A 12,869-nucleotide genomic window follows, 5' to 3' on the forward strand; every position below is an offset into this window, starting at 1 on the left:
AGGTGTGTGTATGGGCTATAGAGCTTGTGTGTGAGATGGCCTTCTATGGTGATTTTCTCAAACATTTTCAGTGTTTTATTTGTATTGTTTTGTTTTCTTGTAATTCATTTTTAACAATTTGTTTTTGCTTTGTTTTGGCTCCTTCAAAGTATTGTTGATAATCGATAGCAACGGTCAGTTTGGCCTTTCACAGCATCCGTATAAGAGCTGGCTGTTATTGTTGTTTTGAGTTTCGTATATATTTGCCGGTCGTCATCATTCAATTGTAGCCTATGGCTCAAGTGGTGGCCCTGGGAGAGCCAACTGGTCAATGTCAATGTCAAGATGGAGTTGTAAATATTTGAAACCGTTTGGCTTATTATTGGATTTTGTTAGCTTAGCTAATTTTGTCATAAGCATTGACGGCTGAAACATATGAAGGAAGGCAATAAAACAGTGGTTACAACTAGTCTTTTAATTAAATTACTCATGAATTAATTATTAGTTGGTTAGTTTGTATGTATGCAAACTGTAATTTAACCTTTTATCAAATAAATACACACCAACTAACGTTGTAGGAAATTTACCATTAAATTGTCAGCTGTTGTTAGCTGATACAACTATTAATCACTGATCCGAAGTTGTTGACTCAGTAGGTAGCACCATTGTTTTCGACAAAATTAAACTAGCTAATTACCCTTGACCTAATTTCAGTCATACTACCCTAGACTTTGCTTAAGAGCTGAGTAGCAACATTTTTTTTGACAGCTGTCAAATTTTAATAGTTTAAGCTAAATTGCGTTTTAATTGTCTTGACTAATTCGAGTATATAAACATGATACTAGTTAATCGTAAATATCTTTTAGTTTATGCAAAATCATATTTTTCTCAAATCAAATAATAATTACGACTTTAAGATCTGATCAGTTTCAACGTCTGTAAGCGTTTTTTGCTGTGAGATAGTTGGATAATTTCTGAATATTTTTTTAACACCCTTCTTTACTATTGGGCTATTGGGGCCTATTCTAGGATAACATTTTTCTGAGTTTCAACGTCATGCCGTGAGGACATGTGACTAACTAGTCCTTAAAGTTGATAAACGAGAAGTCATCTTAATTGAGTGGAGTTTTGATATATTATAGTGGTATATACTCGTTAGTATAAGTATGTTTTTAAAAGTATGCCGAGATTTCTGGCAACTGTTCATAAGTGAAGATGAAATATTTATTTAGCACTATTTATACCAATTGGAACGTGTGTTTAAGTTATTTTGAATACCTACATACTTCCGCTAGCTCAGACTATTAGAATTTTAAGTTAACGAGTAACGAGTAATTTTCATAGTGGGATTCGTAAACGCGGGGGTGTGATTTGAAAGCTAATTAAGCGATTAAATGAAAACAAGAAAAAACAAGGTGACCAATCCACTTTTAAAATTTGCAAAGGATTAAAATAAATGTGAAGTTGCTCGCTGACACTCGAACTATAAAGTGTCACTTGAAAGACGCGGCGCTTTGTTGAAAAGTTAACAGCGCACAAGTGTCAGACTTAAATAACGCGCAATGGCTGTAACAGTAAAATTTAATTGAGCCGATCGTATTTTATGAACAAACGCCAATGTCGCACGTTGAAATAGTCAATTAAAAGAGTGAAAAGTGAAAAAAAAGAAAGGGAAAGGTGCAGCGCATCGCGATAGGCAAAAACTCGGTGGAGGTTAGAGGGGAAAACAACAATAACAACATCTGAAAATAATGATTTGGTGAAACACAAACGTCAAGTATTTTCACAGCCATATCAAATTGCGTGCGCCGTGCATGTGAGCCTCCAAACAGTGACACAGACAGTCGTGTGGCATATAGCTGATATGCAGCGTGGTGTGATGTGTCGAATGTTGAACGAGTGCGCCACACACTGACAACGTTAAGCCAACTAGAGTTGCTTTACTCGCGGTCGCATATGTTTCTATTGTATTTGAAGCAGATTGTTGTTGCTGTTTACTTTGGAATCATTGCAATTTTTGCGTGCTCGCGTCACTTTCATGAAATATCCCGCCACCGAAAATGCAGTCGAAGAAAGTGGAAACGAACGAGCGCTACCAAAAAGAAAATTAAAATCGAAGAAAGAAAAGTCAAATGGACTGCAAGTGTACAGCAATCACCAAACTAACCAAAGTGGTGTATAAAATGCATTGCATGCAACATGTGGACGCGTGCTGGAAATTTGCTGTATTTGTTGTATTTGTTTGTTGGCTGTCAGGAAAAAGCGATCGCTGATCAACGATCAACGCATTGTCACTCGTGGCGCAATGGCAAACATGCAACATGAGAATAATAACAACAACAGCATCGCGTTGATAGCAGCAAAAGGCTGCTGAGAGACAGGCAGCAGTAGCCTGATAGGTAGCACCAAACAGCTGTTGCATGCAGCTCTAGTCTAGTCTACTGCAACAGTAGCCATTTTGTACTGTTTCGTTTCACCGCTGTCAGAGCAATTATAATTGCCACATCGACCGCTGACTGCCATTGCCAACGAAAAATAAAAAGTCAACAAGTTAGATAGCCATTTTTGTCTTTGACCATGTCCACCAAGTCAAAAACTAAAACTCATTCAGCTACTCCTTTTTTCATTCTCTCAGTCGCTGTTGCACTCATTGGCTCTATTTCAGCTCTCTATTTGGCTTGTTAGTGAAATTCGGTTTACTTTCGTTCGCCTTTTGTAATTTTATGCTAATATTTTAGTTTCAATCCTCATTATAATGTGTGTGTTTGTATACATGTTTCAAAATCTCTTCAGTTCTACGGCTTAGGCTAAGGCCAGTGCGCAACTTGATTTATTGAAGTTAAGGACAGACTTATATCAAAATGCAATGAATGGAATAAACATTAACTTCGGTTAATCGTTATTTGACTGTTCAGTTTGTATGGCAGCTATATAATATAGCAATCTGATCTGAAAATTTTCTTCACAAATTGTAGCGTTGCCGCGAACAATAATTAATGCAAAATTTCGTAAAGACATCTTGTCAAATAAAGAAGTAAAGAAATTTGTATAGCAGCTCTATGATATAGTGATCCGATCTTTTTTCGGAGATTGTACCGTTGCTTTGGACAAAAATCTATGCCAACTATCGTGAAAATATTTCGTTAACAAGAAAAAACGTTAGCTTCGGTTGCACCGAAGCTATAATACCCTTCACAAATACAAAGGCCTCTTACAAGAACTTGATTTCGAACGTTCAGTTTGTATGGCAACTATATGCTATAGTGATCTGATCTGACCAATTTCTGCGGAGAATAATTTGTTGCCTTAAGCGATAACTCGTGCCTAATTTCGTAAAGATACCTCGTCAAATAAACAAATTTTCCATGCAAGCACTTTACTCCGATCGTTCAGTTAATATGGCAGCTATATGCTATAGTCATCCGATGTATAAAATTTCTTCGGCGATTAGATTATTGCCATAAATAATAATCCATGCCAAGTTTCGTGAAGATACCTCGTCATATGCAAGAGTTTTCCATACAAACACTTGATTCCGATTGTTCAGTTTGTATGGCAGCTATATGCTATAGTGGTCCAATATCGGACAAATGAGCAGCTTCTTTGTGAAAAAAGAACAGGTGCGAAATTTCAGATCGATAGCTTAAAAACTGGAGGACTAGTTTGTATATATACAGACAGACAGACAGCCGGACATGGCTAAATCAACTCAGCTCATCATGCTGATCATTTACAAGTATGTATATCTGATAGTGTCTCCGTATTTGATAGGGCCTCCGACGTTTTCTTCTCCGACGGTTCTTCGTGGCAAACTTAAAATATTCTGTTTATCGTTTAAAAATAGAAAATTACTTAAGCAATAGAGCGAGCAATGCAAAGCAATAAAAAGTACAAATCTGTCCTTGCCAGCAATAAAGATGTTACTTGAAACTTTCAATGAAAATACAAAATACTTATTTTATATTTATATTGTGCTGGAATATGAGACCGATTCATAATTGCTTCAGCAGGTAAAGCCAATGTGTACACTTAAATCGGCAAAGACAAAATCAAAGACTTGTATTTCCAAATGAGAGTGAATGAAAGTGGTGCACCAGAAGGAATAAAATCTTCAGCCGACATTACGCAAGTATAACGAAATCAGTAAGTACAATAGCTAGTGCTTCCAATTCACTAAAAATTTATTGATGCGGGTAACAGTTTAATGTGGCAACACTCATTGCTATTGTTACTACTGTTGCCGTTTGCTAAATACTGCAAAAGCGGTTCATTCATCTAACAATGAGTAAAACCCCATATGTTTTCTGTGTGTGTTGACCGTGGCAGATTATTAAGCTGTTAACGTTTTCATGGAAGTGCTGTTTGTTGGTCCAAGCGGGTTTTTCTTGAGCTCTCGGTCGAACAAATCAAAGTCGTCTGTTGCCACTGTTGTGCCTCTCGTCTGCCACGGCGTGCATTAGTGTTAATGCGTCGCTGTGTGGCAATATACAATTTGGTCAAGAAAGCACGGCGACTTTCAAAGGTTTTGTTTTTATTACTTCTACAACAACAATAACAATTTTCGATTCGCGTTTTGTAGTGACTGCTGAAATTACACACGTATTCAAGCGCAACGCGTGCGCATACGTAATATGTTGCTCAAGTTGCATATGACCCTCGCAATTACAAGCGATTTAATTTAAATGGTTTCATTGCAACAACGGACTTATACAGCATTATTGCGTGATTAACTGAAGCGATTCACTCATCTTTACGCTGTCTCTTTTCGGTTTCATTCAACCGTCCTGGGTTGCATGCAAGTGCTTTTTTAATTATCTCTTTCTGCCGTCTGCATTTTTTTTTATATTTATGCCGTTTACATTTTTGTTTTTGAGTGCCTCTGGACGTCTACATTTACGCCTACTTGCTGTTGTAACTGGTTGTTTGGATTTCGCACAGGAATTTCACTGGGTGTTGCCCGTAAAACGGTAATGCATTTCATTTAAATTTATTAAATATGAATATAAAAATATTAATTTTCGTACGTGGCTGCAATGTGCTGCGCCTGTGGTCGTAACGGCGGTAAGCAATCAGATCTTATCGAAAATAATATTTTTAGGATGGGCTCATTGTCAACCGTATCTTGCTTAAGTGTGAGTTTGTTGTAAAAATGCAATTTTAATAAATTTTTGTTTACCCATTAATTTTTGATTGTTTGCAATAAGAAATAAATAATATACAATTTTACACAATATTTATATACCTTTTAAGGTCTTTAAAAATAGAGCGCGTAAACATAATAAATAATGTTATTTAATTAATGTTAGCAAAAATCAAACGAATTTTAGAAGTACTTTACAGAAGGAGGGTAGTTTTAAAGTAACCTTATTTTCGTCAATTTAGATATAACTAGTACGTACATTTTGGCTAAATATTGATAGTTTCATATCTTTGCTTACATATTGAATAAATAATTAGCTATCTTCAAATTCTTTAAGCTCAATTTGAGACACAATTACAGCTCCACTTTTCACCATTTTGGCTGGTTTTCAGCGTTCAACAATTAAATATTCTGTACCGTAGATCTTATCACCATGACTTCCAGGAGAATCTATAGCGTTACTAATTAGGCGATACTTGGAAACGGAAATTGTGCACATTTTTTTTATAATAATGCGCAGATCATTAAATTTAGTTGCAAGAGTTCAACCCTTGTTTTCTTTTCATTCTCTTACAAGCTTCTCCCATGCCTTACGACATTTGCTCAACTCCTTCAGGCGGTCGCGCATTAATGGGTGTACATAACTTGTGAATGTAGGTCAATTTGAAACAAAATCAAAAGAACATAAGACGCCTATGCGCCTGCGAAATCATAATTTGCGGTAAGTTTAAGCAAATTAAGCCTCCGCTTTGCGCAGAGCGCTTCATTTAATGCGAAAGTGGTTTCTTGCGTTTGTAGCTGTTGCTGGTGTGACAATAAATGCAAAATATGGCACAATTATTTCCGTCGCAAAAAGCGAAAATTGCAGCACAACAACCAATTTCGGCGCGAATAACGGCACTGAACTAGCGATGGCAACGTGCACTATTTGTCATAATAAAAACGTTCGCACAATAGGCGCGCCGCCGACATCGCCATTTGTTCAGGACATACACGCCATTTAACTTACGCCGCTCGTTGTATCAGCCTTTGGGTTAGTTCACCGTGACGGGATACAACGTGCCCTGTCGTATACTTTAATTCGGTCGCAGTGCTGATGCGTGGGCAGCCAGCGCTATGACACATTTTATCATCATTAGTTTTACTGCTTGCCATTCGCCCCATATGTACGTATATTGTTGGCATCAGTTTCTACGATTGCAATGTTTTTTTCGCTTTCCTCGTGATCGCTCACGAGGGGCGAGCTAAGTTCAGAGCATGGCCTTTTGCTATTTATAATAGTTTAGTTATAGTTAATGCAACAAAGGCTTCAGCGACATAATCACCAGTGGCAGGGACCGATACACACTTAGGCGTCGGCGTGGGACATTGCGTTGAACTCGGTGGCACAGAAGGCGTTTATAGTCGCTTGATTGTGTCAAGTTGTCGTGGCTGGCCTTATTTTAACTCTTTCCTTTATTTTTTGAGAAAGTGCCTCTTATTGACAGTAATATTTAACTTTTGCATTAATTTGCTTAATGTAATCAACGCGTTATTTGATAGATCAAATGACAAAAAGCGTAAATATTAATGTTGCTAACCAAATGTATGCAAATCCTTACTTTTGTTTTCTATAGACTGTTATATTATATATACGAGCAAATCAAAGAAAAATTTTATTTTAGTTAGTCATTTCAGCCATTCACAATTTTAAAACTGATTTAAAATAAGCAAAACAAAGCTTGGTAGCATTGAAGAAGGCGGTCATTCAACTTTAATGAGGTATCCGCAAACTCTTGTTTACATAAAGTTTTTCTGGCAAGTGAACAGCGCACAAAGATAGCGAGCATAGAAATGGCGAATCGAAGACATCTTATATTTTACTTTAAAAGTATCTTTTAACATTCATTAGACACATAAATATGTAGTATGTACCTATTTATATATTATATTTCCATCCTATTGGATATGTGAGCACGCGTGTATTCTTGTTTACATGATCATTCCAGTTGACAGTGTTAGTTGACATGCGACACGATGGGGGTAATGTACCCATTAAACATTCAGTATTTACGATACAAAAAAAAAAAAAAAATAACGTGAACCGAATTGCGAAAACAACGCGCCGCATAAACGTGTGCGCAAGCGCGTGCACATGCGCGTGCGCAATTTAAGCTTTATGGCGACATAAGCGGATTTGTGTGGCATGAACGCACATTCAATAACAAAATGCAAAATAGCAACGCTTGCTTTAGCTTAACTGTGAAAAAATTGTGCGAAAAAGCTAATGGCATAAACGCAAATCTGACGTGGACACACCAACATGGGTAAACACAAACAAACCTTGCGTAAATGTGCATATTTTACTTTCAGTATTTGCTCTAACTTTCAATATTTACTGTTATATATACGTACATGACAAATAGGAAAAATGATTGCAAAATTTCTGAAATTTGAGAAAAGAATGTGTAAATGTTTCAACTCACCTCTACTCGCTCTAGATACTCCTGGAAGGCCGTGTACGAGTCCTCGCCGTCGTCATCAGTCAAATCGCGCACCACAGCTAAATCGAGATTGTCCAGAGTGGCGGCCAATTTGCGGCAGTTGTCTGCCGTCGCGTCACTCGTAGCGTTATCAGCTGACATGGCCGCGTTGCCAATGCGGTTGACCGCGCAGCCTATGCCACCGTCACTTCCGCATTTCGCGTTATTGCCACCGCCAGCACAGCTGTTGTTATTGCTGTTGATGCTACGCCGTGGCATGGTTGCATAACCGGTGCTGCGTACCTGACTTGAGCCGGCTCTTCTTGTCACAGGCGTCGAAGAAACTGCTGTTTCAGCCGCCGAAACTGAAGTTGATTGAGGCGTTGCGGCTGCTCTCGAAGTAGCAATTGCTGTCGCTGTTGCGGTTTCCGTTTCGCCTATCACATAAGTACTTGTATTGCTGCTGATGACAGCAGCCACTTTGTTATGCTGCTCGCCGAGAGTGGTATTCGGCTTTGCTTCACTTGTTCTTGTCATGTTTTGGTTGCCGTTGCTCTGAATTTGCTTGTGATTCTGTGCTTGTTGCTGCTGTAGCTTAATTGAGTTGTCATGATTACGCGTTTGTTGCTCTGTTGTTGGCGAGAGAAAATATTGCAAAAACATATAATTAAGTGCTTGCCAGCAAATTGAAAATATACAAAATACAAATTACTGGATAATTAGATAAAAGTGAGATAAACTTGAAAATGCAGTTTACACCGCAGTTCATTTCGTACTCTCGGCACCAGCACTTTGGCTTTCATAAATTTCACTTTAATCGGTCAACTGACTGCGTGTTCTTGTGGAATTATGCCGTTCCTATCTCATTTCGCTAATTTACACAAGGACATACACCTGTTAACATGTGCCAATTTGTGCTCACTTGCCGTTGCTCCGAGTTCATAAAGCTTGCCACAGCTGCCATCAGCCATATTGTTGCATGCTACCGGATAACTGCTCACTAAAATTCCAAACGTATGCGAATATGGTCACTGATGTCACGTATGGAATAGCGAAGCATACATTTCGTGCATCGTGTGTATATAATGTACATACGAGTCGTACCTTGTCAAAATATGGTTTTTTTCCAGCGACTACTGTCAATAACCACTAACTCATTGGCAGTATTCTTCGAAAATGTCTTCATTAATATTATATTTCAAAATGTATGGCTAGTATAGTAGTTGCTGCCTTTCTCAACCCAAAAAACTAGCAGAATAGAGCACAAGTTGAGAGTTTTGAGCTTTCACCATCAGATATAACTAAATTATAACCAAAATTGAAAATAATGTATCATTAATTGTAGGTGTTTCGTTCGTTTTTTCTTTCTCCTGAAAATTTGTAAAAAGTGATGATACCTTATTTTACAAATATATTTTACATGACTATACATACGTATGCATGTATGTACGGATTATTATTGGCGCATAGCATGTAACACTTTTGTGTATGTGTGTTGCTATATAAAGTTATTCGATTTCATTGCGCATGCGTGCGTTCGATTAACTCTTGATTAAAACGAAGACAATGCAGACTATGACAGCCATGCTGGCGAATCGGCCGATGGCTACGTCTGCCGCCAAATCATTTTCATTAGTAACTGAGTGACCCTTAATGGAAGGCTGATGTTGCTCGCGTCAGCCACTCGTTACACAATTCATCCGCCGACATCGTAAATCAACGGACGCAATAAGACGCTTACCAAACACATACAAACACACCAGTGTAAACATTATGTACAATTTTAGGGCCACCATGTAGTAAATATATTTATATTATTGAGTTGTGTATGCTGTATGTGAATGTTTACTCTGTATTTATTCATACAATTAGTTAGGAAACATACCAGTTTCTAACTAGTATATTATATCTATATTAAATCTAACTGAGTTAGAAAATTTTAAATTTATTTCAATTCTAGAACAACTTTCTGTTTTGGTTTTAATCACATAATTTTATTTTTGTATTTCTGGAATTTGGCTTGGGCTGGCCAGAGTTTCACTGCTGTGAAACTGCTCATATTTGGATCGAATCTGACAATGGTTCTCTCCCGCACTATCCTCGTAGAACCTCTACGCGTGATTGAATTAGCCAGTTGCTTACATGGCTAACACAACTACTTGATTAATTGGTTTTGTTACTAATACTAGTTGTCAAGTTGCTCATAACTAGTTGCAAACTAGTTGATCTGACTGCTGGGCACATATGTACATACGTTTGTTTGTATATGCACGTACATACACAGTGATCACCTCAATTGAATGAGTATAACAACGCCGGATTTTTGCAAAAGTTTACTCTTTTTCCCGTTTGCCCGCCTCAATTTAAAACGAGCCGCTGACTGGGAGGTCTGCTGTCTCGCCGGTCAGTTTCCGCGTCTTCCGCTTTTCTTATTCGTGCTGGCATGCATTGATTTTCAACTTAATAGAAGGAGTAAACAGCGACCAACAGCATAAGAGGAGTTTCATTGCCAGAAACTTTTAAACTTTAGATTTTAGGTGCTTGTTGCACAATTGCTTTATTTTATTAATGGAATTTATACCCATCTTTGAGATCATTGTTTGACCATAGAAGCAAAGATGAATAAACATCTAAATTAGCGCAACTTGTTATCTCCAGTATATGCTCAATAATTAATTAAATTTTTTTTTCAAATCTAATTTTAAGTATATGAATAAATAAAATGATCTTAAATAGGTATAGCATAAACATATATATGATTTTATGCGTTCAGTTTACGTAACTAAAATGCAATATAAACTTTGCTTTGCATATGCATTTTTTACATGTACCTATACCAGTATACCATATGTATATACGAATCTATACATATATTGTTGCTGTAGTCCAATCAGCGATCTCTGCGCTGTGTCTGGCATGGGGGCCAACGCTGAAACGGCATTATAATTGACTTGCAAATGTTTAAATTTCAATTACAGCTTTTTAAAGCTCAAACCAATTTAGCAGTAGCGGTGCGACTTGTAAACAAAAGAAAAAAATTGTTTTGTTAAACACTTATTTTTGTTTACTTATTACGTTGTTTTTTTTCAACAAATAAATTTTTAACAGCTTTTTTATGCGTTGCTAGCAAAAATGGGTGCGTCAGGCAAAACAATCTAAACATTTTTTACGGAGAATTTGATTGGCTATAAAATTAGCCGCCTTGGGGCAATAAACACAAATGACTCTAAAAACAAGAAAAAAACCTTCACTTTGGTTGCACCTAAGGTATAATATCCTTCACAAATACAAAAGATTCCTTCAATTTTAAATTGATTCCGATTGAACAATTGTTTGTATGCTCTAGTTTCTAGATATTATACATTATCATTGGCCACGAACCATGAAGGGAAAAAAGCAACAACTTTCAGGTTCAAAACTCTCCGCAATTGCCGACGAAGAACACGAATTTCTTGATTAACTCTAACACAAGGTCTTGCGCTTTGGATTTTGTCGTACTTGTAACGAGTACAATCAATGCCATTATTACATTTTTTATGACCTTTTTATAAAAATCACGGAAAATAAGTGAGATATTTCAACTACAATACATTTCCTTGTCCTCTACATTGTCCTTAGTCTTATAATTTAGTCCAATTAGAAACCGTACCACTCTGTTAGAAGGCAAGCATATAAAAAAAGGATCTGCGTTAATATGAAATGTTCGTAATCGGCGAAAAATACAAAAAAAGTTCCATCTCCAAAAAAATTTTTGGAACGAATAATCTGGAATTTGGCAACCATTGTTATCGGGCCAAATAATGTTCTCCAAAGAAGTATCAAAAGCAAACAAGTTTCAACTTGGTTCATAATATTTGAAGAACAAAATCTCTTCCGATTCATTTAACTTTCATTATTCATTTTCGTACAAATTCATTTAATTTATCGTAAAACCTGACGACCTTACTGTTTTAATGATTTCTGCAGCCGGTATTGATTAATTGTTTTCGCTGAATTTCAAACAGAAGTCGCTGATTGCCTTTGAACTATTGTATATCTGTATACACATACTCGTAGGTATAGTATAGATATAAATAGATTTATACGGAAATGGTGTGTTACCTGAGCGCTTAAGTCCGCACAAATGATTGCTCGCAATTTGTTCGCAAACTTTGACAATTGAATATATCTGTAAGCTTTTGAAGACTTACTTATATAAACAGAAAGTGGTTATACTTGTATGTTTTGGATGAGTTAGAGAATAAAGTAAAACTATTTTAAAAATGCGTAAAATTATCACTGATAATGCAAAGAGTAATGTTTCTTGCCGGATGTGTGTAACAAGGAACTATGGGTGTCCAAAAGTATACAAATTTGTCATTTATACTTATACAAGTCCAGCCATAAGTTCTGTTACAAGTTCAAGCCGTTATACAAATGGAATAGTTTTATTTAATAATGCGATATTAAATGCGCGATGTTCCAAATTTTATTGGAAATTGCCTCCTTTTGCTTTTACACAAGCTCTCAAACGATTCGGTTATTTATCGATAGCAACACGCACAATTTCCATTGAGGACGCTGCTCGAACCAAAGATTTTTTGAGACTCTCTAAATTTCTGTAGGGTATGCTGAGTGGTTCTTGCTTATGTGCTGAAGCATAATCTTTCTGAAAGATCCAATGCCCTACATGGAATAGAGTTTTACTTAACTGCTTCAACATGCCTTCTACAACGCCCTGATGGGGCACTTTTGCCTCAGTTTTATCTCCTTTTTCACAGAAGTAGAGCGGTGTAACGCATTTAAATTTCCCCATCAAATCATTAAAGCAGCACAATCTGATGACCATGTTGAATCTTTGGAATAACATTTTTTCATTGTTATTAAACACTTCTTAAATAATGGAAACTGTTTCATCGGTCAAAAATGACACTTTCATGGCCATTGACCGCGTGCCATTGACGAAGCCGCTTGCATCGGTTGAGCCTAATTTGCTTCAAGCGCATTGTCAGAAGATGACCGATATATCCATTTGTCTTGACAGAATTTTCTGTTTTCTAAGAGGATTTCTGCAAACAGTTTTTATGGCAGTACGATACGATTTCCTTTAGCTTCCACAACAAAGCAAACAACGAACTGATTATTATACAAGGTGCAATTCAAAAGTTTCAGGACTTTTATTAAAAAAAGAATATTATTTGTTTTTTTTTTTTGAAAAATTTATTGGTCGCCTTTAAAATAGTCTCCTTCCGGCTGAATACAACGCTTTGCACGTTCAAGAAGGTTATCGAATGACTTTTTTAGGCCAT

The 12,869-nt window shown here is 36.8% G+C and overlaps 1 protein-coding gene across 1 annotated transcript in view; it reads right to left on the reverse strand.

Annotated features, from left to right (window-relative positions):
* LOC118683889 (serine-rich adhesin for platelets) overlaps positions 1–12,869 on the reverse strand; it is a 196,739-nt gene that overhangs the window by 33,885 nt on the left and 149,985 nt on the right. Inside the window, exon 5 of the mRNA XM_036378359.2 lies at positions 7,585–8,210. Coding sequence (XP_036234252.2) covers positions 7,585–8,210 — 626 coding nt within the window. The remainder of the gene's footprint in view (positions 1–7,584; positions 8,211–12,869) is intronic.

Source organism: Bactrocera oleae, chromosome 2 (genome assembly GCF_042242935.1).
Source record: "Bactrocera oleae isolate idBacOlea1 chromosome 2, idBacOlea1, whole genome shotgun sequence".
Classification (NCBI taxonomy): Eukaryota; Metazoa; Arthropoda; class Insecta; order Diptera; family Tephritidae; genus Bactrocera; species Bactrocera oleae.